The 22,807-nt window shown below is 45.4% G+C and overlaps 1 protein-coding gene across 2 annotated transcripts; it reads right to left on the minus strand.

Moving 5' to 3' along the window:
• Positions 1 to 357: 357 nt before the first annotated feature.
• Positions 358 to 22,411, minus strand: LOC135555674 (integrator complex subunit 1-like). Of its 2 annotated transcripts, none has more exons than XM_064988321.1 (48): positions 22,361 to 22,411; positions 21,844 to 21,925; positions 21,462 to 21,746; positions 21,152 to 21,348; positions 20,924 to 21,061; positions 20,660 to 20,825; positions 19,193 to 19,298; positions 18,871 to 19,057; positions 18,517 to 18,662; positions 18,071 to 18,212; positions 14,668 to 14,844; positions 14,400 to 14,508; positions 14,211 to 14,331; positions 13,995 to 14,072; positions 13,651 to 13,832; positions 13,430 to 13,526; positions 13,243 to 13,334; positions 13,059 to 13,119; positions 12,757 to 12,954; positions 12,408 to 12,537; positions 12,144 to 12,323; positions 11,823 to 11,972; positions 11,548 to 11,727; positions 11,306 to 11,410; positions 10,915 to 11,082; positions 10,602 to 10,713; positions 10,345 to 10,503; positions 10,070 to 10,216; positions 9,787 to 9,885; positions 9,223 to 9,344; positions 8,674 to 8,931; positions 8,318 to 8,477; positions 6,405 to 6,536; positions 5,670 to 5,850; positions 5,300 to 5,426; positions 5,109 to 5,224; positions 4,897 to 4,984; positions 4,486 to 4,757; positions 3,224 to 3,353; positions 2,980 to 3,113; positions 2,598 to 2,790; positions 2,177 to 2,304; positions 1,930 to 2,036; positions 1,628 to 1,741; positions 1,461 to 1,531; positions 1,249 to 1,340; positions 906 to 1,015; positions 358 to 734 (listed from the first exon to the last, which is right to left on the minus strand). In XM_064988321.1, exons 2-48 carry the CDS (start codon positions 21,899 to 21,901, stop codon positions 619 to 621), a joined length of 6,621 nt encoding a protein of 2,206 aa, XP_064844393.1. In that variant the 5' UTR covers positions 21,902 to 21,925; positions 22,361 to 22,411; the 3' UTR covers positions 358 to 618. The 2 variants fall into 2 exon arrangements, with proteins under 2 accessions (XP_064844393.1, XP_064844392.1); XM_064988320.1 differs by having other exon boundaries at positions 5,300 to 5,429.
• Between the last annotated feature and the right edge of the window lie 396 nt (positions 22,412 to 22,807).

Here is a 22,807-nt window from a genome sequence, read left to right on the forward strand (position 1 = left end):
TGAAAGCACCAGGGTCTTGCTCCATTAACTGTTGCTCCGGTTCTCTTGTTTGAGGTGGTGAAACGTTGATGCCCAAAAGCAATAATTAGTTCTGCTGAAATTCCAAAGATTATGCTCCACAATTTCAGCTGGTAACTGACTTCTCTTTTAAATGTTTAAACATGCAGCACAGACACCATTTTAGTCTGAACTCTGAGGTTAGAAGCAACAGAAAAGACATGTCATATGGCACTGTGATTTTATGTGATGTTATTCCTATTATACGAGAGACAAAAATCCATAATTTCAAAAGTTTCCATTTCTGACAGTGGTTGATAGATAGTGCTTCTATTATTTTTTGAAATAATGAATACGGGCTACCACTGCAAAACAAGCATGAGTGACTTTATTATTGCTTTTTGTTTTTTTACAATAGTCATTATCACCATCTTTTGAATACTTCGATATTACCTTCGAATCAAATAATCAGTTCGTATCAATCCATAAATCCTGATGAAATGACCAAATGGATAAAAATAAAAGAGCAGTTGCGTATGACACAAGTCTAAATCTACAGTACAAAAACATTATGGTGACACTGCCTCCCGTCAGATGAGAAGGACTTTTATCTCCGGGTCCTCATGTTGTTGCCTCCATGTGCAGGACCTTCATGGACTCAGAGATCATAGAGCTGGTGTCAATCTGCCCATAGATCCCCACCAAGAAGGCCTTGTGGAGTAAGATGTCTGCATGCTCTGAGGAGAAAAGCACAATGAAGCAAAACAAAAAAACATGTTTGCTTTGAGCGTGAATCCTTATACATCTTGAAAACACAGAACAGTTTACTTTCCAACTTGCGGGTTTTGATCCATAATAAGGACCAAGCACAGAAGCTGTGTAGTGCTGAGAAGATAGGACAATCATACCTTGACAGAGCAGCACGTATTCTGGCAGGTTCCTAAGTGCCGTCTGCACCACGTCAAAGTTCCCGCTGCCCATACAGTACATGAAGGTGGGCAGGAAGTCTGCTGCAGTGCTGCAGCACCACCGGAAAAAAAACAATTCTTACATTAGGACACACAACTAAGGAAACATTATTTTACATGAAAGACAACACCTTAACAGGTATCACTACAGCAACATTTGCAGCTAAACATTCCTAGACAACGCATCGATAAATTAATATCCAGCCAGACGACTGGCGCGCTCGCTCTCTCGATTCCTAGAAAAATAAGCAGAGAAATCCTAGTGTCAGTATTCTGATCTTACCACGGGTTGTTCTGGATGCATCGCAGGGCCAGGCTGAAGGCCATGTTACGACACAACTCCTCAGTAGAAGTCATCAGTCTCTGCAGGTCATTCTGAGGGCAGCGAAAGAAATGAAAACCAGTTTACTTATACTGTACAGAGTGGTGCAGCAGAGTGTGTGTTGGGGGATTATTTGTTCATAATAAAGGTGTGTTATTAGAAGGCGAACTTACAGTGAAGTACTGGATGATCTCAGGATTCCTCTTGGACTTGTCCTCCACCTCGGTCAGAACTTCCAGCACGTCTGAAACACAGTGGGGAGTAAAATGTTGGTAGAGTTCAGCAAAATCCCGGAAGTTACGTGTTAAACTGACCTGAGAGTGTATTATACGTTAATGACCTTCGATGGCTTCTCCCCTGGAGACCTTCTTCAGGTACTTGGTCATGTCAGCTGCAGTCAGTGGAACGGAGGCCGAGATACTGACCATGGGCAGGGAACCAGAGGACGACTCATCTGATAAGAGGAAACCCAGAGACATGGCAAAAACACTGCATTTAGCGAGATGGTTGATTTATATGCATCTGTATGCAGTCAAAATGTGTCATTAATATATTATACATTTTTTCATTTTGCCAAATTGCTGATGTGTTCACTTATGTTTTTTCATTCAAGGCAAAGTTTTCACGAGTGGATAAGCTTACCATCTCTGTCCTCTGCAGAGCTGTCAGAGGAGCCAGTCTTCACAGGCAGGGTGAGGCCGGCCAGCAGGGATTTGAGCAGCAGGTCAGGGTGCTCTGACGAGAGCCCCCTAGTGGGACAAACAGAGAAAAACAAGTCACTCCTTCGCTGCTCCACACAATGTGAAATAACAACTAACATTAATGCAATGGTGTTGCCAATCCGAATGTCTCAATAATCACTTTTTTTAAACCCAGTTCAATGACTTACTGTAGGATATCGGAATGCTTCTGTAGATAGGGAATGGCTGTTGCTGCATCGTGGGTAATGTACTTCTGAATGAACTGCACATATTTACTGAATACGGCCAACGGATGCATACGAGGTCTCCTGAGGTTCTGCAGGGAATATGGACCACAACATTATTAACTCCATGATCAATAAGACAGTTATTTTAATGCACAAAGCAGTTGACCTTGTAGAAATACTACTGTTCTGCGAAAACACATTAGATCTAGTCAAGATATCCAGCCAACCACAGCTGTAGCAGTGGCAACAATCTATTCTTTCTCCACCTATGAGAAGTCAAATAACTCTGAAACGCTACAAAGAAAAACACAAGCAAATGTCACCAAACCAACTGGAAAACCCCAAGGCTGATCTGTGAGTGCGTTCTGTGTTCATTCCTCACCTGCAGGATCTTCATGAAGGAGAGCAGGCAGTCCTGCAGTGCCCTCTGGTGTTCACCATGGAACACTAATGGCTGCAGCAGCTCCAGGATGGCCAGCACGTTGCTGAAGAATGTCAGGTGGTTCTGGCTCCGGAACTCCTGGAAGTTGAGGTGGATGCGTCCATGGAGAAGCGCTCCAATCATTGGCAAGTGTCTGGAAAGTTAAGAAAGGTAAGCTGTGATCATTCTCCAGACGTTCCACCTTACTACAGCAAAGGTGAGAACAAAAACATTCACAGAGTGGTTTTAAATAGCGTCAGTGATCGTAGCTATGGAGCTACAATCTACCATAAGAGGTGCATGAATTCATATGTCCTATGTTTGTAATGAACATGGTGTTCACCTGAGGAGGAGGACAGGGTGGGACACAGCCAGCTTCCTGCAGGCCAGGTTAGCGTCTGACATCCGGTTCTCAGCCGACTTTGTGTCTCCCGTATCGCCTAGCAACGTGACCAGACGGTGAACCAGGACGTCGTGCTGAGAGGGAGGGATCACACATCAGTCCTTAAGACCTCTGACGGTATCTGTGCCAGCCAACGGCTTTGAGAAACAGTTAAGCGACTAAGCCAGCTGAAGGTCTACTCTACCTTGCATGTGGTGCCATCGGCAGCCCCCTCGCTGCTGAGGGTGGCGTCAGGTAAGGTCACGTGCTGGATGACCTCTGGGAAGTGCAGGTAGAGCTGGAGCAGGAGGTTCTGGCACCGCTTACTCATCACACTAAGGAACACACAATGGAGTCAGCTAGCAAACATCAGACAACAGTTTCCACACAGCAGACAGTCACAAAGGTCTCCTACTACAATGCTTGTCTGATGTAGGCCTAGTTAGTTGGCTCATACATGTCCGACCGTCTACGAATCAACAGGATTTGTATTCACTGGTCATCACTGGCGGTGTTTTCCTTAAACAGCAACAACCTTGACCAAGAGTCAGATTCCACTGTCTCTTCAACAACCATCATGTAAATTAGAATACACACCAGCTAATCTAGCGATGAGCCTTAAAAGAAGAGGCTTTGAAGAGAATGCCTATCACACAGGGAAATGTTTATCCCACACAAGGCCAAACACAGTCTGCTTTGTAAGATGGGTTTTAAGCAACCCATGTTTTCAGTCGCAACTATTTGTACAAGACAGCTTAGCTGTGCATAAAAATATTGTAATTGGATAGATAATTTTGCTGCTTGACCTTGGCCAGAGTTTCCCCATTAAAATTGGTTTAATAACCAGAGGCAGACTCATGAAAGAAGGTTTGGCTTCCACAAAGAGAAGTTGCACCCTGATCTCTGACAGGCAGCTAAGTCGGAGCAGGAATCCACAACACAGGCAGCACGTTTAGAGCTGCAGTCCTAATCCTCTTGGCTTTATTATAATACACTGAGCTTTTAAAGAGATCACAGAACACACGACTTCTGGTCGTTTTAATTTCACACCAATAGACCTAATTATCGCCTTCCCCCTGGTCCACACAGCGTTGTGTCTGACAGAACATTCAGTCTGTGAATTTCATCTGTTCCGTCTGGGGGTAATCTAGTGATATGGCTCCAAGTTTATCAGCTCAGTTTAAAAGAGGCCAAAGACCAAGTTCAATACTGGGGCTAATTAGGGAGGGTGAAAAATATGTCTAACTAAATGAACTGTGGGCACTTTAGTGAACCTTATGAGACCAAAATATTATGGAGTGTCATGTCTGCTGTTGCTGAAGGAACAGATGGGGTATTGAGAGAGAGAGGGCGTCTCTGTCTAAAGTAGATCACATAGCAAACAGATCACCTTTTAAATAGTATTAAATTCCCATTGGACAAGCCTGACTAAGTATGTCAGTCCAAGAGCCAACAACCCACCCATACCTGTCTCCCCATTTCTTTGTGCAGTTGATGAGGTATTCCGAGACTCTCTTCACTCTCACCAGGTCGCCATGGCAACAGCTGTGGAGCAGGGGCAGCCGTGACTGGATGAGGGAGCAGAAGGTGTGGTCCAGGGTGCTCTTGGCATGGCCGGGGGCGTTGGCAGGGGGCGAGGAGTCGCCGCGGCTGTTGAGCTCAGACTCTGACATGATGAGGTCCACCAGACTGATAAGCTCCTCCGGGTTCAAACGCAGGACAAACGTATCTGTCTGTTTCTGGAGAAAGAGGGAGAGAGCACAAGAGAGAGGTGTTAGAAGCAGTCAGGCTGAGGGGGAATAGTGTTCTCTGGTTTGTGTCATGTGACTGGATTAATTGAAGTCATTATTTGAGGGCTAGACTGGTGTACCGTGCTACCTGTGGGGTCTTCTGGTCCCGGCCCTGCCAGATACGAGGGATGTGACTGCAGGCCCACAGGAAGTCCAGAGCAGAAGATGGGTCCAGTCTGGAGAACAGCATACACAACACCACTACAGAATATTACAATACAACTTTCACTATTTAGGAAACACTGTCAGTGTGACTACTACTGCTGAAGGTAATGATTTGGGATTGATATATTGTCTGACCGCTGGTCTTGCTGCTTGCTGAGAAGAGCACTGATGCACTGATGAAGAGTTGTCCAGTTGGACTGATGGGTCAGCAATGCCAGAAGGTATGGTCTGTAGCAGGGAGTTCCTTTACCCTGGAATAAATCACATGAAGTAAGGTGGTGAAGTACACACACACACACACACACACACACACACGCTGAGAGTACCTTGTTGAGAGCAAAGAGCAGCTTCCGCTGAAGGTCTGGACACACAGATGTGACCTCAGGGTCAAGAAGTCCCAGCCAATCAACAAGCAGCCCTGAGCTGGACCCAGTCTTTGTCACCTCGGAGCTGCTGCTGAAAGGGAATTGAATAGATCGACAGGCTCAAGGTCAGGCTACATGAATGATGAATCTATACAATCCCTCAGTCAAACAAAGTACTGATTATTAAACATACAATAGTAATATTTCTAAGGCATTACAAAACACATAAGATGCCAATGCCACAGTTAACCAGATTTGTATGTTGTTGTTTGACTAAGGGCAAAAAGACAGGTCTTGAATGATTTAGGCGTGATAGAATTTACATGCTTACTTGTTTGTATCCACCTCCATTTTCACAGCTTGCTCTTCAGTCTCCCGGAAAAGCAGCGCTATCACCATGGCAACAGGGCCTGCGGTGGTAGAGCCGGTCCCCGTCTCTGTTCCAATAGTCATTAGCAAGGCCAGCAGTTCCTCCAAATAGGGAGACTTCCCCTCCACTAGCCCCTGTAACACTGGGAACAACAAACAAACAGTACTGAGTGTTACGTGATGTGATGGTTGTGCCATTCCCTCAGCTACAATAAAACATTCAGAAGTAAAAAAACAAACAAAAAAAAACAACCTGGCCATGATGCTGAGCTCAGGAAAAATCTTGTGATTCAGAGGAAAAATAAAACATTGTAGGGGCAAGTCAAAAACCACACACCAAAACTATGAACTACCAACTACCATTATCGCATTTCGACGTAACCTAGATCACCAGCTTGGCCGCAACCAGTTTAAAGTCAAAACGTCCTTCATCTGGGCTTGATGGAGAGCTGAGCCCATATTGGATATAAACAAACTGTAAGCTGCTGGTCTGGTTTGAATTCAGAGTAGAGCTTATAAACTCATAAAGGAACAGGTCAACAAAAGAAAAACAGAGACTCAGAGGTGACAATGAAACAAACAGATCTGGGTAAATTGAGTAACATCAGCCACCACATCCAAACTGGAGCAGAAATAGTGAGGATAGTTGATGTTCTAGCCTGAGAGAGAGAGTGAACGACGCACTAAAGTACCATACCTTTGCCTATCAGTTCCGGCTCTGCATTACATCTCTCCCCTGCCTTCAGTGTGGCGATTATAGCCCTCACGGCCACCTCGGAGTCCCTCTGATAAGCCAGGGCCTCAGCCAGGTGGAGGAAGCCTGTACGAACTGCAGAGGACAGGCATAAATCAGTTAGCATTACACTGTTAACAGTCGATTACCTGACCATCTGTGACTAGGCCCAAGTATGTGTCTGTATCATAAATATATACAGTTGAAGCCGGAAGTTTACATACACTTAGGTTGGAGTCATTAAAACTCGTTTTTCAACCACTCCACAAAATTCTTGTTAACCAAATATAGTTTTGGCAAGGCGGTTAGGACATCTACTTTGTGCATGACACAAGTAAATTTTTCCAACAATTGTTTACAGACAGATTATTTCACTGTATCACAATTCCAGTGGGTCAGAAGTTTACATACACTAAGTTGACTGTGCCTTTAAACAGCTTGGAAAATTCCAGACAATTATGTCATGGCTTTAGAAGCTTCTGATAAGATAATTGACATTATTTGAGTCAATTGGAGGTGTACCTGTGGATGTATTTCAAGGCCTACCTTCAAACTCAGTACCTCTTTGCTTGACATCATGGGAAAATCAAAAGAAATCAGCCAAGACCTCATAAAAAATATTGTAGACCTCCGCAAGTCTGGTTCATCCTTGGGAGCAATTTCCAAACGCCTGAAGGTACTACGTTCATCTGTACAAACAATAGTACGCAAGTATAAACACCATGGGACCATGCAGCAGTCACACCGCTCTAGAAGGAGACACGTTCTGTCTCCTAGAGATTAACCTACTTTAGTGCGACAAGTGCAAATCAATCTCAGACCAACAGCAAAGGACCATGTGAAGATGCTGGAGGAAACAGGTACAAAACTATCTATATCCACAGTAAAACGAGTCCTATATCGACATAACCTGAAAGGGCGCACAGCAAGGAAGAAGCCACTGCTCCAAAACCGCCATAAAAAAGCCAGACTACGGTTTGCAACTGCACATGGGGACAAAGATCACACTTTTTGGAGAAATGTCCTCTGGTCTGATGAAACAAAAATAGAACTGTTTGACCATAATGACCATAGTTATGTTTGGAGGGAAAAGGGAGAGGCTTGCAAGCCAAAGAACACCATCCCAACCGTGAAGCACGGGGGTGGCAGCAGCATGTTGTGGGGGTGCTTTGCTGAAGGAGGGACTGGTGCACTTCAGAAAATAGATGGCATCATGAGGTATGAAACATATGTGGATATATTGAAGCAACATCTCAAGACATCAGTCAGGAAGTTAAAGCTTGGTCACAAATGGGTCTTCCAAATGGACAATGACCCCAAGCATACTTCCAAAGTTGTGGAAAAATGGCTTAAGGACAACAAAGTCAAGGTATTGGAGTGGCCATCACAAAGCCCTGACATCATTCCTATAGACAATTTGTGGGCAGAACTGAAAAAGTGTGTGTGAGCAAGGAGGCCTACAAACCTGACTCAGTTACACCAGCTCTGTCAGGAGGAATGGGTCAAAATTCACCCAACTTATTGTGGGAAGCTTGTGGAAGGCTACTTGAAACGTTTGACCCAAGTTAAACAATTTAAAGGCAATGCTACCAAACACTAATTGAGTGTATGTAAACTTCTGGCCCACTGGGAATGTGATGAAAGAAATTAAAGCTGAATTAATTCATTCTCTCTACTATTTCACATTCTTAAAATAAAGTGGTGATCCTAACTGACCTAAGGCAGGGAATGTCTACTATGATTAAATGTCAAGAATTGTGAAAAAAATGAGTTTAAATGTATTTGGCTAAGGTGTATGTAAATTTCCGACTTCAACTGTATATGTGCCATGGGGTATAATTTTGTACGCAGCCAAGGACATGATAAGGAGCACCCACCATCAGTGAGCCGGTGCTTCTGGGAATACTGCCCAGCGAAGGACTTGAGCAAAGCCCGCAGCGGCCCCGCCTCTACGGCCGGGTTCTCCAACCATGTCATCATCTCCATGACAGCCTTGAAGAAGAGAGAGGAGAAGGCCACGTCCTGCAACACCAGCCGCTGAGTAGAAGAGATGGAGGAAGACCGAGAGAAGGAGAAAAATACAACCCAATACATTCACATCTGTTTGGTGTAATGACAGACATGCATGTATTCTGTCGTAGTGGTGACTGATGAAACACATACATATATAGGCTACAGAGAGAGACAGAGATTCAGCACTGTCTAGAAGGACAGCAGAGTAAATCAATCATACCTGGTAGAGGTGCAGCTGGCGCAGCATGGGGCAGGACAGGGCGTGGCTGCGGTTCATGGCCATGACGAGGGCCCCGGCGTGGGCAGAGCTGAGCAGGGCAGCCAGAGCCTGTAGGAGACGCACTGACACCCCATCCTGCTGGGAGTGCCCCCCCTGTCTGGCACGCACCAGCTCTTGGGCCAGAGCCTGCTGTAGGGCCAGGGAGAGGGGCCGGGTAGGGGGGCTGGGCCTGCGGTGGTCCACCTTCAGAGGGAACATCTGTGGAGACAAAGGCAGAGGCAGGTATTAGACCCTCAGTCAGCACTCTGAAAAACAGGTAGTAGATCTGACTATAGTACTAACCAAACAACTCTGTCAGCTAGGATAATCAATCACTTCACTGTAGGCTACTTGTGCAGTTATGATTAAAAAAGCCTTGTGTGTCTATCAAACTACAAGAAAATGGTTGATGAAAATCGGAGAGAAAAAATTATTTGCTCCATAAACTTCAAAAAGACTTCAGACAGGTATTGATGTGTCATCAATCTCCAGGCAGAGATATATTCCTACCTGAAGCAACATGCCGGTGAGGTCATCCTCAGGCCCAATCACTGGGATCTGATTGGCTCTCATCTTCAAGGAGCCACTAGGAGTTTCCACAGTAACTTTGGCTCTATTCACCTCAGTACTATCTGTAAGGTTAAACGTTAAAGGTTAAACTGGGTCTTCGGTTATTGACAGGTATGGACCCAAAATACCAAAACTGTGTTTATACTGGGCTGTTCCAAAACTTTTATAAGAAAGGTAACACAGAGAGGCATAAACAAATGTAATCACGTAGTAGCAGTAAGAGACTGTATGGGGTGGCAGGTAGCCTGGCGGGTAGGAGTGTTGGGACAGTAACCGAAAGGTTGCTGGATTGAATCCCAAGCTGACAAGGTACAAATTTATTGTTCTGCCCCTGAGCAAGGCAGTTAACCCACTGTTCCCCGGGTGCCGAAGACGTGGATGTCGATTAAGGCAGCCCCCCGCAACACTCTGATTCAGAGGAGTTGGGTTAAATGCGGAAGACACATTTTAGTTGAATGCATTCAGTAGTACCACTGACTAAGTATTCCCCTTTCCCCGACTGACCTCTGCGAGGAGGGAGAGAGGAGCTGAGCAACCCGTGGAAAGTGTGCCCCCCTGTGGCGCCCCGCTCATGCTGCACCTCCACCAGATGAGCCATGTAGTCTGTAGCACAGGACATGCAGAAACATCAGGAATAGAGAACATACCGTCAGCGCTAAATAGTCAGATTTATGCACAGAATCTTCAGGAATAAATCCTATGAGCACTAGCTACATAACTGAGGCAAACATTATCCACATGGCAGAGATATAGTGTAGTAGGATAGTTTGTGGTCAAGTTCTCTCACTCTTGTCCATGATGTTCTGTTCCAGTGTCTGTGAGTCGTGGGATACAGCCTGGTCCAGGTACTGCAGCAGTTTACTCATACTGGACACAGGGATGCCAAATGACTGGACAAACAGCAGCAGCTGCTGGGGCTCCAGATCCTGCAGCGCTGCAGAGGACAGACATTGTATCATAAATGCCAGAATTATATTTTTTATACACGGTCGTATTTTACTCTGTTAGACCGACACCATATAGCCTTCTACCTGCATGCATTTAATGTGTTTGGACTTGTACCTGCATCCACCAATCGTGAAACCTCTGACCGGATCATCCTCAGCTTCAACCAATCAGGTAGCAGCAGGGCCTCCTCGGAGGTGTCCACCAGGAAGGCGGTGGGGAGGGGTTTCTTGTCGGGGAACCAGATGTCCAGGAGGTTGAAGAAGTCACTCTCCTCTGAGAACAGAGACACATGAATCATACTATACACTGAAAACCGAGACTGAGGTACAGTAGACAGGCTATGTCTGTAACAACAAGTGTGGTATTCATACCTTTGGGTGGCCCGAGCGTCAGGAGAATGACCATGGCATGGACCACCAGAATGTGCATGGTGGCTGTCTCCCCTGTGGTCCAACGCAGAAACACCTGGTCCTGAGATTCTGACTATAGAGTTCAACAGTCAAAGGTCAAAGGAGTAATGTAATTTCAGTGACAACTGTATTGACAGAAAGCACCTCTAGTTGAAATGATCGCTAAGGGTCTACCAATATGAAACCATCAGTCTGAAACCATCTTCCATTTAGATGTAGAAAATGTGAGGTTACCCCCCCCCCCACCCCCTCCCGGTAATCATCCAATCCTCACCCAGCTGTAGAGGTCCTCTCCCTCCTTGGTCTTCCTCATCCTCCTGATGTAGCTCGAGAAGATGGAGATGAGGGCTGAGAGCACAGCGTCTGACTCGGGCCGGCAGGAGTACTTGGAGAACAGGCTGTTCATGATGGTGGAGCGCTCGACAATCAGACGGGCCACATCCTAGAGGATCCCAAATCAAACCCACCTCAGTATCTAACTATGAAGGCAATACAGGGTCGTGTTCAGTAGGGAAGAAAACGTTTTGAAACTACCTGAACTTGTTCAGTAAGAACACAGACTTTAGTTGTCCGTGCAAAACGTTTTGCTACGGGGTGCTCGACTGAACACATAACCCAGGTAAATAATTGGAGGTATGACTGAGGATAAGAGGTATCAGGGCTACCAGAGCGAGGTCATTGTGAGACGCCTGCTCCTCCACTGGTGCATGCTGGGACAGGTAGATGAGGTAGGCGCTGATGGTCTGTGGGTCTGTCTCCATGTGAATGGCCTGGGGAAGAACAGAAACACAACACACATTCTTACCACATCCCTTCAGCGAAAAAAACTCTTGTCAGCTTCAACCTGACAATGAGGCTAAATACGGTTCACATTGGTACGAACGATCTAGACCAGTTCCCTACTGACCTGCTGCAGAGCGGTGGAGGTCATGCCCCGGACGCTGTCGAACAGGGGCAGCTTGGGGAGGTCTTGCAGGAGCCACTGGTATCCTGGCAGGAGCTCAGCATCTCTAGAGTCCTCCTCCATGGGCTGGTCCCTCTCCTCTCCGTCCTTCAGACCCCCCTCAGTCAGCACCAGAGACAGACCCTGAACAAGGGCAGAACAACCAAAGTAGATGAATACATCTCCTCAGCAAATCAATGAAACACTCATATTAGCGTGTCCTGTCTCTTATAATGCACCTTCATAGCCAGGACTCTTGACGCCACTTGAGAAGAGCTGAGGCGGCGCAGGAAGTAGTCCAACACCTCACACGTGGTCTGTTCGTCAGCTTTAGGACCCAACAGCAGATCCTGCAGCCGCCCAAGGAGCTGCCGCTGCTTTTGTTGCCTCTGGTGTAGCGAGAGAGACAAGAGAAAAAAATAGCATTTGTTGTTTTGTGTGTATTAAACACAACATGACAAGTGTATCCGTTGAGATGCTTGAGTGAGTGATTTCTCTGACCACAAAAGCTATTCAGAACAAACAAAAAATATGATAGCTGTTAAGAAACGGCAGCATACTTGTCTTTTCTTGGCTCTCTGCTCCTTGCTCTCTCCTTCCTCGTCATCCTCGATGGGCAAGTTGTCATCTGCAGCATCGTGAAGCAGGAATTCACACAGGCACTGCACAGGCAGCACGTCTAAGGACCCCTCACTGGACTGCACCAGGTCAGCCAGCCAGGGCATTGACTGAGAGGAGGCCTGGGGAAAACATAGAACACAGTTGTAGAGTTCCTTCCAGAGAGAATACTTTCTATTGGCAAGAGAGGATGTGCTCTTGTTTACCTGTCTCTGGATGATGTTGAGCAGGAAGTCAGGGTTGCGAGAGCGACAGAGGAGGTGACCCAGGCGAAGGGACTGGTTAAGGCTCTTCACCTGCTCCTGGACTGCGGGTGGGGGTTTGCGAGGGGGGCCCCTAGAAAAAAAAAACAAGTAAGATTACCACTTATTATCAAATGAATGAAAATGGGTCAGTTTCCCAGACCCAGCTTAAGCCTAGTTGTGGCCTTAGAAGACCATTCAATGGAGATTCACCATGTAGTATGCTTTTTTTTAGTCTAGGACTAGACTTAATCTGTGTCTAGGAACAGTCCCTAAAAGTAGTCTACAAGGTACAGGTATAAAGGAGTATTACTGTGGGTCCAGACTGGTAAGCTGGGACAGCAGCAGGCTGTTGCTCTCTGTGATGGTCTGCTTGGTGGAGGCAGCCGCCAGGTGGCTCTCGAAGGCCAGGATCTCCTGCTTCTCTCTCTGGGACACCTGCAGCTCCCGGTTGATCATCTCTGTCTTGGTCTCCTCATCGGCCACCGTGCATGGAGGGTAGGAGTAGTTACTGCCAAGCAGGAAAAAGGGGGAGGAGAAAGATGAGCTTCGTTGAGTAGTTAGTCTGGTATGTGTTGGGTTTAAACAGATAAACGTTTCATACATGTGACTTACTTTGTCATGACCATCTCCATGAGCATTTTCAGTGTGGGATAGCCGTCCCAGGCAGCCAAGCCTGGAGAGAAATACATGGTTGATTGTAACATGCGATTTGGATCGCATGGTACAGGTTCTAATATATAAGGTTCTAAAATATATACACATATGATTTGCGGGGAAACCTGATTGAGACTCATACCTATTTGCTGTGGATTGAAAGCGGCCACCACAAGTAGCAGGAGCCACGCTTTCCAGTAGAGTGTGGCTATCGCCAGGTTCGGAGGAGTATAGCTTGAAAAATATCAAACGTGTTATTTACAGAAAACAAACATCAACTCAAAGCTGGCTTGCAAGTTGATTAATTACACTAAAAGAGAGCAGCATACCCCGCAGGAAGCTGAATGTTCTCTGGGTGGTGGTAGGTGCACAGGTTCAGCACTGCGTCAATCAGCTGGATCCGCTCTACTCTCAACACATCCAGATCTACAAAAGCAAAACCAGGAAACAAGCAAAATATCCCTCTTAATGTAAAGCCAAATAAATAAAGTTCCCTCAATGTCATCTCTTTTCATGAAAATGTTAACTACTGTAAGTAATCTCTGCTTACCCATTGCTGTTGCAGATGTTGTACCATCAGACTGGACCCCGGCCGCCCTCTTCACCAGGTGGTCCGCCAGCTCCATGGCGTCGGCCGGGCCCAGGGGCAGGTCACGGGACAGTCCGATGACAAGGATACGCATCAGAGTGTCCTCCAGCAGAGGCACTTCAGAGCACAGCCGCAGGAAGAAACTGGCGGAGGTAAAACATTTAAGTGATGTCAACGGAGCAGGGACAGACAGCAGGGACAGACAGCAGGGACAGACAGCAGGGACAGACAGCAGGGACAGACAGCAGGGACAGACAGCAATAAATAAAACAAATCTAAAACAAAGGTTGGGTCGAGATGCTCACTTTCTGTCGCTCTCAGGGGGCCAGTTATCCCACTTGTAGTAGGTCTCTGGTTGCTCTGTGAAAAGCACCTTGTGAAGACTGGGGAAAAGAAACAAGTATATTTTCATTACATGGGTAGAATATTATCTTAAGTAACTATTGTAGGATGTTTATTAACTCCTCCTATGCTTATCTTTTTGAACAATCAAAGTGGCACGAAAACTCCCAAACACATACCAGTGTATATAGTCCTTGGATGGCACTTTGGCAATAGTGGGAACAACAGTGTGAAGCCACCACACAGCATCCCTCTGAATGGCAGCGATATTATTCTGAAAGGATCTCAGACCATCCAGATCTGAAACAGACAAAAGGGATGTTCAAAATGCCCACATCGACGACAACCAGAGAACTACAAACACTTACTCTTCTTCTCTCCTTTGTCCCACGCAACGCCAGCCTCCTTGACCTGAGCTGTGATGCCCAGCATCATGGAGCACGTGAGCAGGTCTGTCACCTGGATCACAAAGCGTTCCTGTGGAAAACAGACAGAGAGCATGAGCTCAGATCCAAAGAGAACACATAGAAGTTATTCATCGGTGAAGAGGCACAGAAGAGCATGTAACGAGGTGAGTTATTTAATGGTACAGGAGACCGAGACAAGGTGGGAGTAATATAAAGATCATGAGCTCACTTTGAACTCCATGTCGACGTAGGTGGCCTCCTTCCTTTCCTGCATCAGACCCAGGCAGAAGGACTGGAAGTTGATCTCGTGCTTGGTCTGTTTGATGATCTCTCTCAGCAACGCTCGAGAGGCACGCAGGTAATCATCCTTATTGGTCAGCAGGTCCTGGAACACCATGGCCAGGAACTAAGGAGAGGATCAGAAGGGAGAGGACAGCTTTAAGCGGTTTCCAAACAACATCTCCCTCTTGTGTTTCAGTTATTAAAAATAAAGTAAAAGTGTGATCAATCCGGAAAAAGAAAACATGCACTTCAATCCAAAGCCAATAAAACTTATACAGGTCCATTTCTGAACCCCGGCTTGACATTAAATGTTTTAATTACTGAAAGCTGAAGTCACATGTCAACCCCCCCCCCCCCCAAAAAAAGTCTAACACCAATGGCCAAAAGGGCATAACAACGGGGAGTAGGGGTGCTGAGGATGCTGCAGCACCCCCTGAAAAATCAGGAATGTAGTGTACTTTGCCTTCTCTAGTCCTGTATTAGAGGAAAGGTACAGCCGTGTGTAGCCCGGTTAATACTGGTTTGAAGACTGCTAAGCATTTGGATCGCATTACAGGAGGGACGAGCAAAATCGCGACATAGACAAAAGATATTTAGGGAGACAAATCTTTGTCGAATAGCCTATTCCACTCAGGTGGAGCTGTGGCACAAAATAAATGTGTAGTAGCCTAGGCCTTTCTGGCCATCTGTGTGTCTGTGAGCGGGCAGATGGAGCGAGTGACAGTCAACGAGCCATGCTGGCTGTGCTCTTGTTACATTTACATTTTACATTTAAGTCATTTAGCAGACGCTCTTATCCAGAGCGACTTACAAATTGGTGAATTCACCTTCTGACATCCAGTGGAACAGCCACTTTACAATAGTTCATCTAAATCATTAAGGGGGAGGGGGGGGTGAGAAGGATTACTTATCCTATCCTAGGTATTCCTTGAAGAGGTGGGGTTTCAGGTGTCTCCGGAAGGTGGTGATTGACTCCGCTGTCCTGGCGTCGTGAGGGAGTTTGTTCCACCATTGGGGGGCCAGAGCAGCGAACAGTTTTGACTGGGCTGAGCGGGAACTGTACTTCCTCAGTGGTAGGGAGGCGAGCAGGCCAGAGGTGGATGAACGCAGTGCCCTTGCTTGGGTGTAGGGCCTGATCAGAGCCTGGAGGTATTGCGGTGCCGTTCCCCTCACAGCTCCGTAGGCAAGCACCATGGTCTTGTAGCGGATGCGAGCTTCAACTGGAAGCCAGTGGAGAGAGCGGAGGAGCGGGGTGACGTGAGAGAACTTGGGAAGGTTGAACACCAGACGGGCTGCGGCGTTCTGGATGAGTTGTAGGGGTTTAATGGGGTTTGTTGCATCATGTGATGGGATGTAATTCATCATGGGCTCCAGAGCAACTCTGCTTTCCTCAGAACTGGATAATTACAAACTGATTCGCATATATTCCCTCCTCTTCCTCTCTTATTAGGCTGTGGATACATTATACGGTGTAGGTAGGTTACACACCCTGAATCATTTCTTTCATAAGCTTTCCTCCGCTGTAGCATAAGTTTTTTGGACTCATCATTAGATTTTTCAATCTCGGCATTGTTCGCTCAATTTCACTCTGTGGCCTAAAATAAATCTGTGATTGAGAATTGCACAGACTCCCGACTTTCAGAATTATTCCCATTTAAAATCCGCAACTTCAGGACATTTAAATACTTTATTAGAATCGTTTGGAAAACAGTCTTCATAACTTTAATTGGACTTAATGCTTTATGATACTTTAATTAGTTGGTTCGCAACTTTCTTCCGCCAATCTCACATGCATGGATCATTTCTGTCTTTTAATTCTTTGCTCAACTGTAAGGTTTGCTCAAAATATTCATTTGATCTTTATATCTTGCTATTATTGTTTCTCTCTCTTGTTTCTCTCTCTGTGACAACCCTCCCACTCTGTCTGCCGTATTCTCTCTTCGTTCATGTTTCCTTATATGGGCGGAGTTGGGAGGGTCGTCAGCTACATGGGAAACACCTGGGCCCGGTGTGTCCCAGGATAAATACACCACTTCCCCATTCATGGAAGAGACTCTCTCCATGCAGACACCTTTAAAGATTTGTTTGATTTGGCACCTTTCAACACCCTGCATTATCACATTCATGCAAGCAAAACACTCACTTCCACTACTGATTACACACACCATTGCATATTGTACTTAGTTTACTTAATAAATATATGTTTTGTTACTCCTTATCTCCACGTTGTCTCCCTTTTGTTACGGGCTTTGAGCCAGTTCGTGACATCTCTCATTATTACCTTAGGCCTCCCCTGTTTTGGAGTTATTTAAAAGCAACTTAAAAACTTTGCGATCATGAAATAGCACGGCAGGAGAAAACTAGCAAGTCATTAATATCAAATGAAAATGTGGGCTTCTATAACAATAAGACACTGCAGTGTCCTCTATATAGATAGACTTTGGCTATTGGCCCAGATCATCCGACATTCGAGAGAGCGAAGAATATATATATTCTGACTGGATATTTTGTGCTGCTTTGGTCAGACTCTTACACCTCGATCACACCAACAGTATCATTGCGTTTTAGTACAACAGAAGTACATTCCTGGACCGCTGCGTTTGCCCTGCAGCATTGCGTTGTAGAGGCAATTGCAGTGCTTTCTGTGTGGTGCATATGTAACGGATGTGAAACGGCTAGCTTAGTTAGCGGTGCGCGCTAAATAGCGTTTCAATCGGTGACGACACTTGCTCTGAGACCTTGAATTAGTAGTTCCCCGCGGCTTTTGTGGAGCGATGGGTAACGATGCTTCGTGGGTGACTGTTGTTGATGTGTGCAGAGGGTCCCTGGTTTGCGCCCGGGTATGGGCGAGGGGACGGTCTAAAGTTATACTGTTACACATACGTTGGATTTATCAAAACGCATGCAAAACAATGTATGCGTAGAGGGCTTGACAGAAATGGTTAGCGGAAGGTGAATGTTTAACTTTTGTTGCACACATATCCAGATGATGTACCATTTTGTGCAACGACACTGCTGGTGTGATCGAGGCGTTCGCTCTGTCTACACTGTTCTCTTGCTTTGTGTAAATAAAACATATTGATTGAAATAGGCTTTAGCAAATAGGAATATAGGCAATTTACTCAGAATGTCAATTGTTTGATAGTGATTTTTTTACTTGTCCATTCGGACAACTAAAATCTATATTCTGGTTGACCAACATTCATTTTTTATACATTTTCTTTTCATTTGCCCCAGACAAGTCTTAATTTTGAGCACTGTGAACCACATACATTTACTTTCCCCACAGTAACACATTTTTTTTATTTTCCCTAGCTGTCTTGTCATGTCAGCATGGAATACTCCCTCACCTTAGGGGCCTGCTCTGGGCTGTGCTGGAGCAGTGTGTGAAGGACTTGCATGTTGTTGGGGTTCCTGGCATTGGACAGCTCGTTGAAGATCACCAGCTTCACCATAGTTCCCAGGTTGTCTTTGTGTGCATTCAGTAGCTCCCTGGTAATCAAAGGCCAGACAGCACAGTTAAGTGTATGAATAAAGCGTTCTGCACGAAGGCTTTTGAAATATATATGGTCCCCTATAGGATGTTCAACCTAACAACATTGAACACATTCAAGTATGTTGATATGCAACAACTTGTTAGGGTTGAGGTTTGGATTGAACCAGGACATGACATGAAGCTAGGGTTAGGGTAAGGGTTTGTGGTTGAGGCCCCTGCGTACTTGGTTGAACATCTATAAACCACGTGTAGGGGACTATCCAAACTAAATCATATGGCCATAATAGAAAACCTGCATACCTGACACAGAGCATGTAGTGATTGAGGATGACTTTAGGTTTCAGGCGGATCTTGATGAGGTTGGAGATCACCTCCATGTCATCCGCTCCATGGGAGTTGCAGTTCATACAGAGAGACATGAGAAGGTCCTGAGCTGGACGGGTCAGCTGCAGACAAAAGGCTTCATTATACATAACAGAACACTAGTTCACTGTCAGATTCAATTTCATGCAAACAGATGCATTTACATGTTAGATTTGAGTTTGGAAGGAGATGTCTCTAATGTCCACTTTAGACCACAACTGCCAATGAAATGATGATTCCTGTTAACTAGCGATGGTGATGTGGGTAGCCGAATGTTACACCTCCTCTCACCTTTGGATTCTGCAGCCACATCTCTAGCCTCTGCACAGCCATAAGCCGCACCTCCTTGTAGCCACAGGTGGCAGTGAGCAGACGCAGCAGGTTACGGGACACATTGTCCATGGGCTGCCTGCGGTTCAACTGGTCCTTCAGGACATCTAGAACATAGTCCTCCACACTCTCAGACAGCTCCTCGTACCTACAATGAGATGAAGAGTGAATGAACACAAACTGTCCAATAAACGGATCGGTCTAAGTAGAAGCAGACAGACAATACAGACAGGCTATCAATATGTTACTGCTACTGTATATGTAGTAGCCTTTGCCCAAATACCTTGGCATAACTTGTCCATCATCTTCAGGACTAAGTTTCTCCTCAGCAATCAGCAATTCGGTCTGGCTGTCATCCTCATCTGGGGTGGAGGGGTGAGGACTGCTCCCTGGAAAGTTGACATTCTAGTCATTTAGCAGACGCTCATATCCAGAGCGACTCAGAAGAGCAATTAAGGTTAAGTGCCTTGCTCAAGGGCAAAGACAGATTTTTCACCTAGTCGGCTTGGGGATTCGAACCAGCAACCTTTCGGTTACTGTCCCAACGCTCTTAACCGCTAGGCTACCGCCCAATGTTAAATGACGTAGTAATGATTAAGAGTCAAATCCAATGTCACAGGATTCACACCTGAACAAACCGGGAGGTACATACAGTTGAAGTCAGAAGTTTACATACACCTTAGCCAAATACATTTAAACTCAGTAACAATTCCTGACATTTAATCCGAGTAAAAAGTCCCTGTTTTAGGTCAGTTAGAATCACCACTTTATTTTAAGAATGTGAAATGTCAGAATAATAGTGGAGAGAATGATTTATTCCAGCTTTTATTTCTTTCATCACATTCTCAGTGGGTCAGAAGTTTACATACACTCAATTAGTGTTTGGTAGCACTGCCTTTAAATTGTTTAACTTGGGTCAACCGTTTCAGGTAGCCTTCCACAAGCTTCCCACAATAAGTTGGGTGAATTTTGGCCCATTCCTCCTGCCTTGCTCGCACATGCTTTTTCAGTTTTGCCCACACATTTTCTATAGGATTGAAGTCTGGGCTTTGTGATGGTCACTCCAATACCTTGACTTTGTGTCCTTAAGCCATTTTGCCACAACTTTGGAAGTATACTTGGGGTTATTGTCCTATTGGAAGACCCATTTGCGGCCAAGCTTTAACTGATGTCTTGACATGTTGCTTCAATATATCCACATAATTTTCCTCCCTCATGATGTCATCTATTTTGTGAAGTGCACCAGTCCCTCCTGCAGCAAAGCAAACCCACAACATGATGCTGCCACCCCGTGCTTCACGGTTGGGATGTGTTCTTCGGCTTGCAAGCTTCCCCCGTTTCCTCCAAATATAACGATGGTCATTAAGGCCAAACAGTTCTATTTTTTGTTTCATCAGACCAGAGGACATTTCTCCAAAAAGTACAAGATTTGTCCCCATTTGCAGTTGCACACCGTAGTCTGGCTTTTTTATGGCGGTTTTGGAGCAGTGGCTTCTTCTTTGTTGAGCGGCCTTTCAAGTTATGTTGATATATGACTTGTTTTACTGTAGATATAGATATTTTTGTACCCGTTTTTTCCAGCATCTTCACATGGTCCTTTGCTGTACACAAAGTAGATGTCCTAACTGAATTGCCAAAACTATAGTTTGTGAACAAGACATTTGTAGAGTGGTTGAAAAACAAGTTAATGACTCCAACTTAAGTGTATGTATGTAAACTTCCGCCTTAAACTGTACATACAGTACTATACCTGCACTGATATCTCCACCGGAGCGGCCAGTGTCAGTCTGCAACTGCAGCAGCATACTCTTTGGGGGCATTTTGGTACTGAAGGCAGTCTGGATATTGTCCACAAAATTCTTACAATGGGAACTGTCTACCCAAATTCGCTCCCCCAAAGAGTCCTCAATGTACACCTGAAAAGAACAAGAACATGTTAAAGAGCGCACAACAGTGGTAACAATGCAGCTAGAATACAAACATAAATCCAATAGGAATGATGAGTGATTCTCACTTTGACAAAGATCTCTGGCCAGTTCTCATCCTCCTCATAGGCTGCCATCAGCAGGTTGCAAGCTAGTACAGACACCAGACTGTTGCCCTTTGCTTTGAAGTTGATGGAGGCATCCCGGCGAAGGAGGCTGCACAAGGCCTGTCCGCGGACAGATAAGAGAAAGTCATGAACCAATCTGTATAACAATGGTATGGAACTGATTGTAAAATGTTGGGTTTCAAAACTCACCTCAATAATGCCTTCAGTGGCGAAGAGATTGGGCTTAATCTTGGCCAGGAACATGAGGCTGAGGTATAGTGTTATGTCAGGTTTAGCCCGGTTCATCTTCAGCTGTTTGACAGCTCCACAGAGCACCCCTTCAATGCGATCATCATTTCCATCCTGCTCTGCATTCTCAATCTCATCCAGGAGCACTGCTGGGGGGACTGCAAGAGAACCATTGTGTTAATAATATGCACAGTCACAGCACATCACAGACACAGGATTCACCACTACCTAATCCACTGAAAAACATATTGGAATTGAAACTGTTTCCTACCTTCTATGGGCACCACTGAGGGCTCCTTGATCGAAGGCGATATAGCTCTTTTGTCCACTGCTGCCACATCAGCCAGTCGTCCTAGGGCGCTGACAGGAGGGGTAGAGGAGATCTTGGGGCGCTTCACGAGGCCGGATAGGCCAGAGGAGGATGGAAGTGACGAGGAAGTCTCTCGTTTACGGTCAGTGGGTAAGGTGGATGCTGGCTTAAGGAGAACTGCAGGTGCTTTGGACTCTCCGCCACTCTTTGACCCCAATGCTATGAAATCTCCAGGAGGAGGGTGACCTATTGGCAACATTTTGAAGAGAAACACTTGTAATATTATTGTATGTTTGACAAAAGTAAGATAAAGTGGGTGCACATAGCTAGATACTGTACATACCTGAGGGCTTTGCAGCACTAGGCCGCCTGATCGTTGTAGGCTTGGGTCGATTCATCATGTACACTCACTGCCAAATCATGTACTGTGTGGGTGCGGAGAATTCAACGTGAGACACACAGATAGCTAGTTAGCATAGCTACCTGGAAACTGGTCGGTAAATAATTATCTTATCTCAACTTCGAGGCTGCCGATTTGTAAAGCATTTTTACATCACGATAACGGATTTATCCCCAAAAAAGTGCCTAAAACCTTTGGCATTTGTCAAACTGAAAGGGCTAAGTAGCAGCTATTAGCTCGCTAACTAACGTTACTGTTATTGTGAAGCATTATAGACAGCGGCTACCTAAGGTTACCGGTATGTGAGTTAGCTAGTAACTAGCTACAAGCAATTACATCGGAAAAAGCTGGTTAGATAAACAACTACGTGTTAGTTCGTTACCAATATGCATGGGTAATTATGACTGACTGTTGGAATAGCAAACTATTGAATATCAAAAAGAAATAGACCCGTTCTCACTTCCATGTTGTATTCCCGAACGGAAGTTCCCGCGTCTCGAACGGAAGTCCCGCCCGTGCAATGGTAAGCGTTGAAGAACATCAAATCAAATCAAATTTTATTTGTCACATACACATGGTTAGGAGATGTTAATGCGAGTGTAGCGAAATGGTTGTGCTTCTAGTTCCGACAATGCACTAATAACCAACGAGTAATCTAGATAACAATTCCAAAACTACTACCCTATAGACACAAGTGGAAGGGGATAAAGAATATGTACATAAAGATATATGAATGAGTGATGGTACAGAGCGGCATAGGCAAGATACAGTAGATGGTATCGAGTACAGTATATACATATGAGATGAGTATGTAAACAAAGTGGCATAGTTTAAAGTGGCTAGTGATACATTTATTACATAAAGATGCAGTAGATGATATAGAGTACAGTATATACGTATGCATATG

Source organism: Oncorhynchus masou, chromosome 15 (genome assembly GCF_036934945.1).
Source record: "Oncorhynchus masou masou isolate Uvic2021 chromosome 15, UVic_Omas_1.1, whole genome shotgun sequence".
NCBI lineage: Eukaryota > Metazoa > Chordata > Actinopteri > Salmoniformes > Salmonidae > Oncorhynchus > Oncorhynchus masou.

Bases quoted from the DNA above. Each gene is read 5' to 3' on its own strand.
- LOC135555674 (XM_064988320.1), bottom strand. From the start codon at position 21,901: ATGATGAATCGACCCAAGCCTACAACGATCAGGCGGCCTAGTGCTGCA. The intron at 5,430-5,669 runs GTAAGCATGTAA...ATTCCCTTTCAG, and splicing joins ATGGAGGTGGATACAAACAA to CAGCAGCTCCGAGGTGACAA. The intron at 3,354-4,485 runs GTATGGGTGGGT...TGTGTTCCTTAG, and splicing joins ACAAAGAAATGGGGAGACAG to TGTGATGAGTAAGCGGTGCC.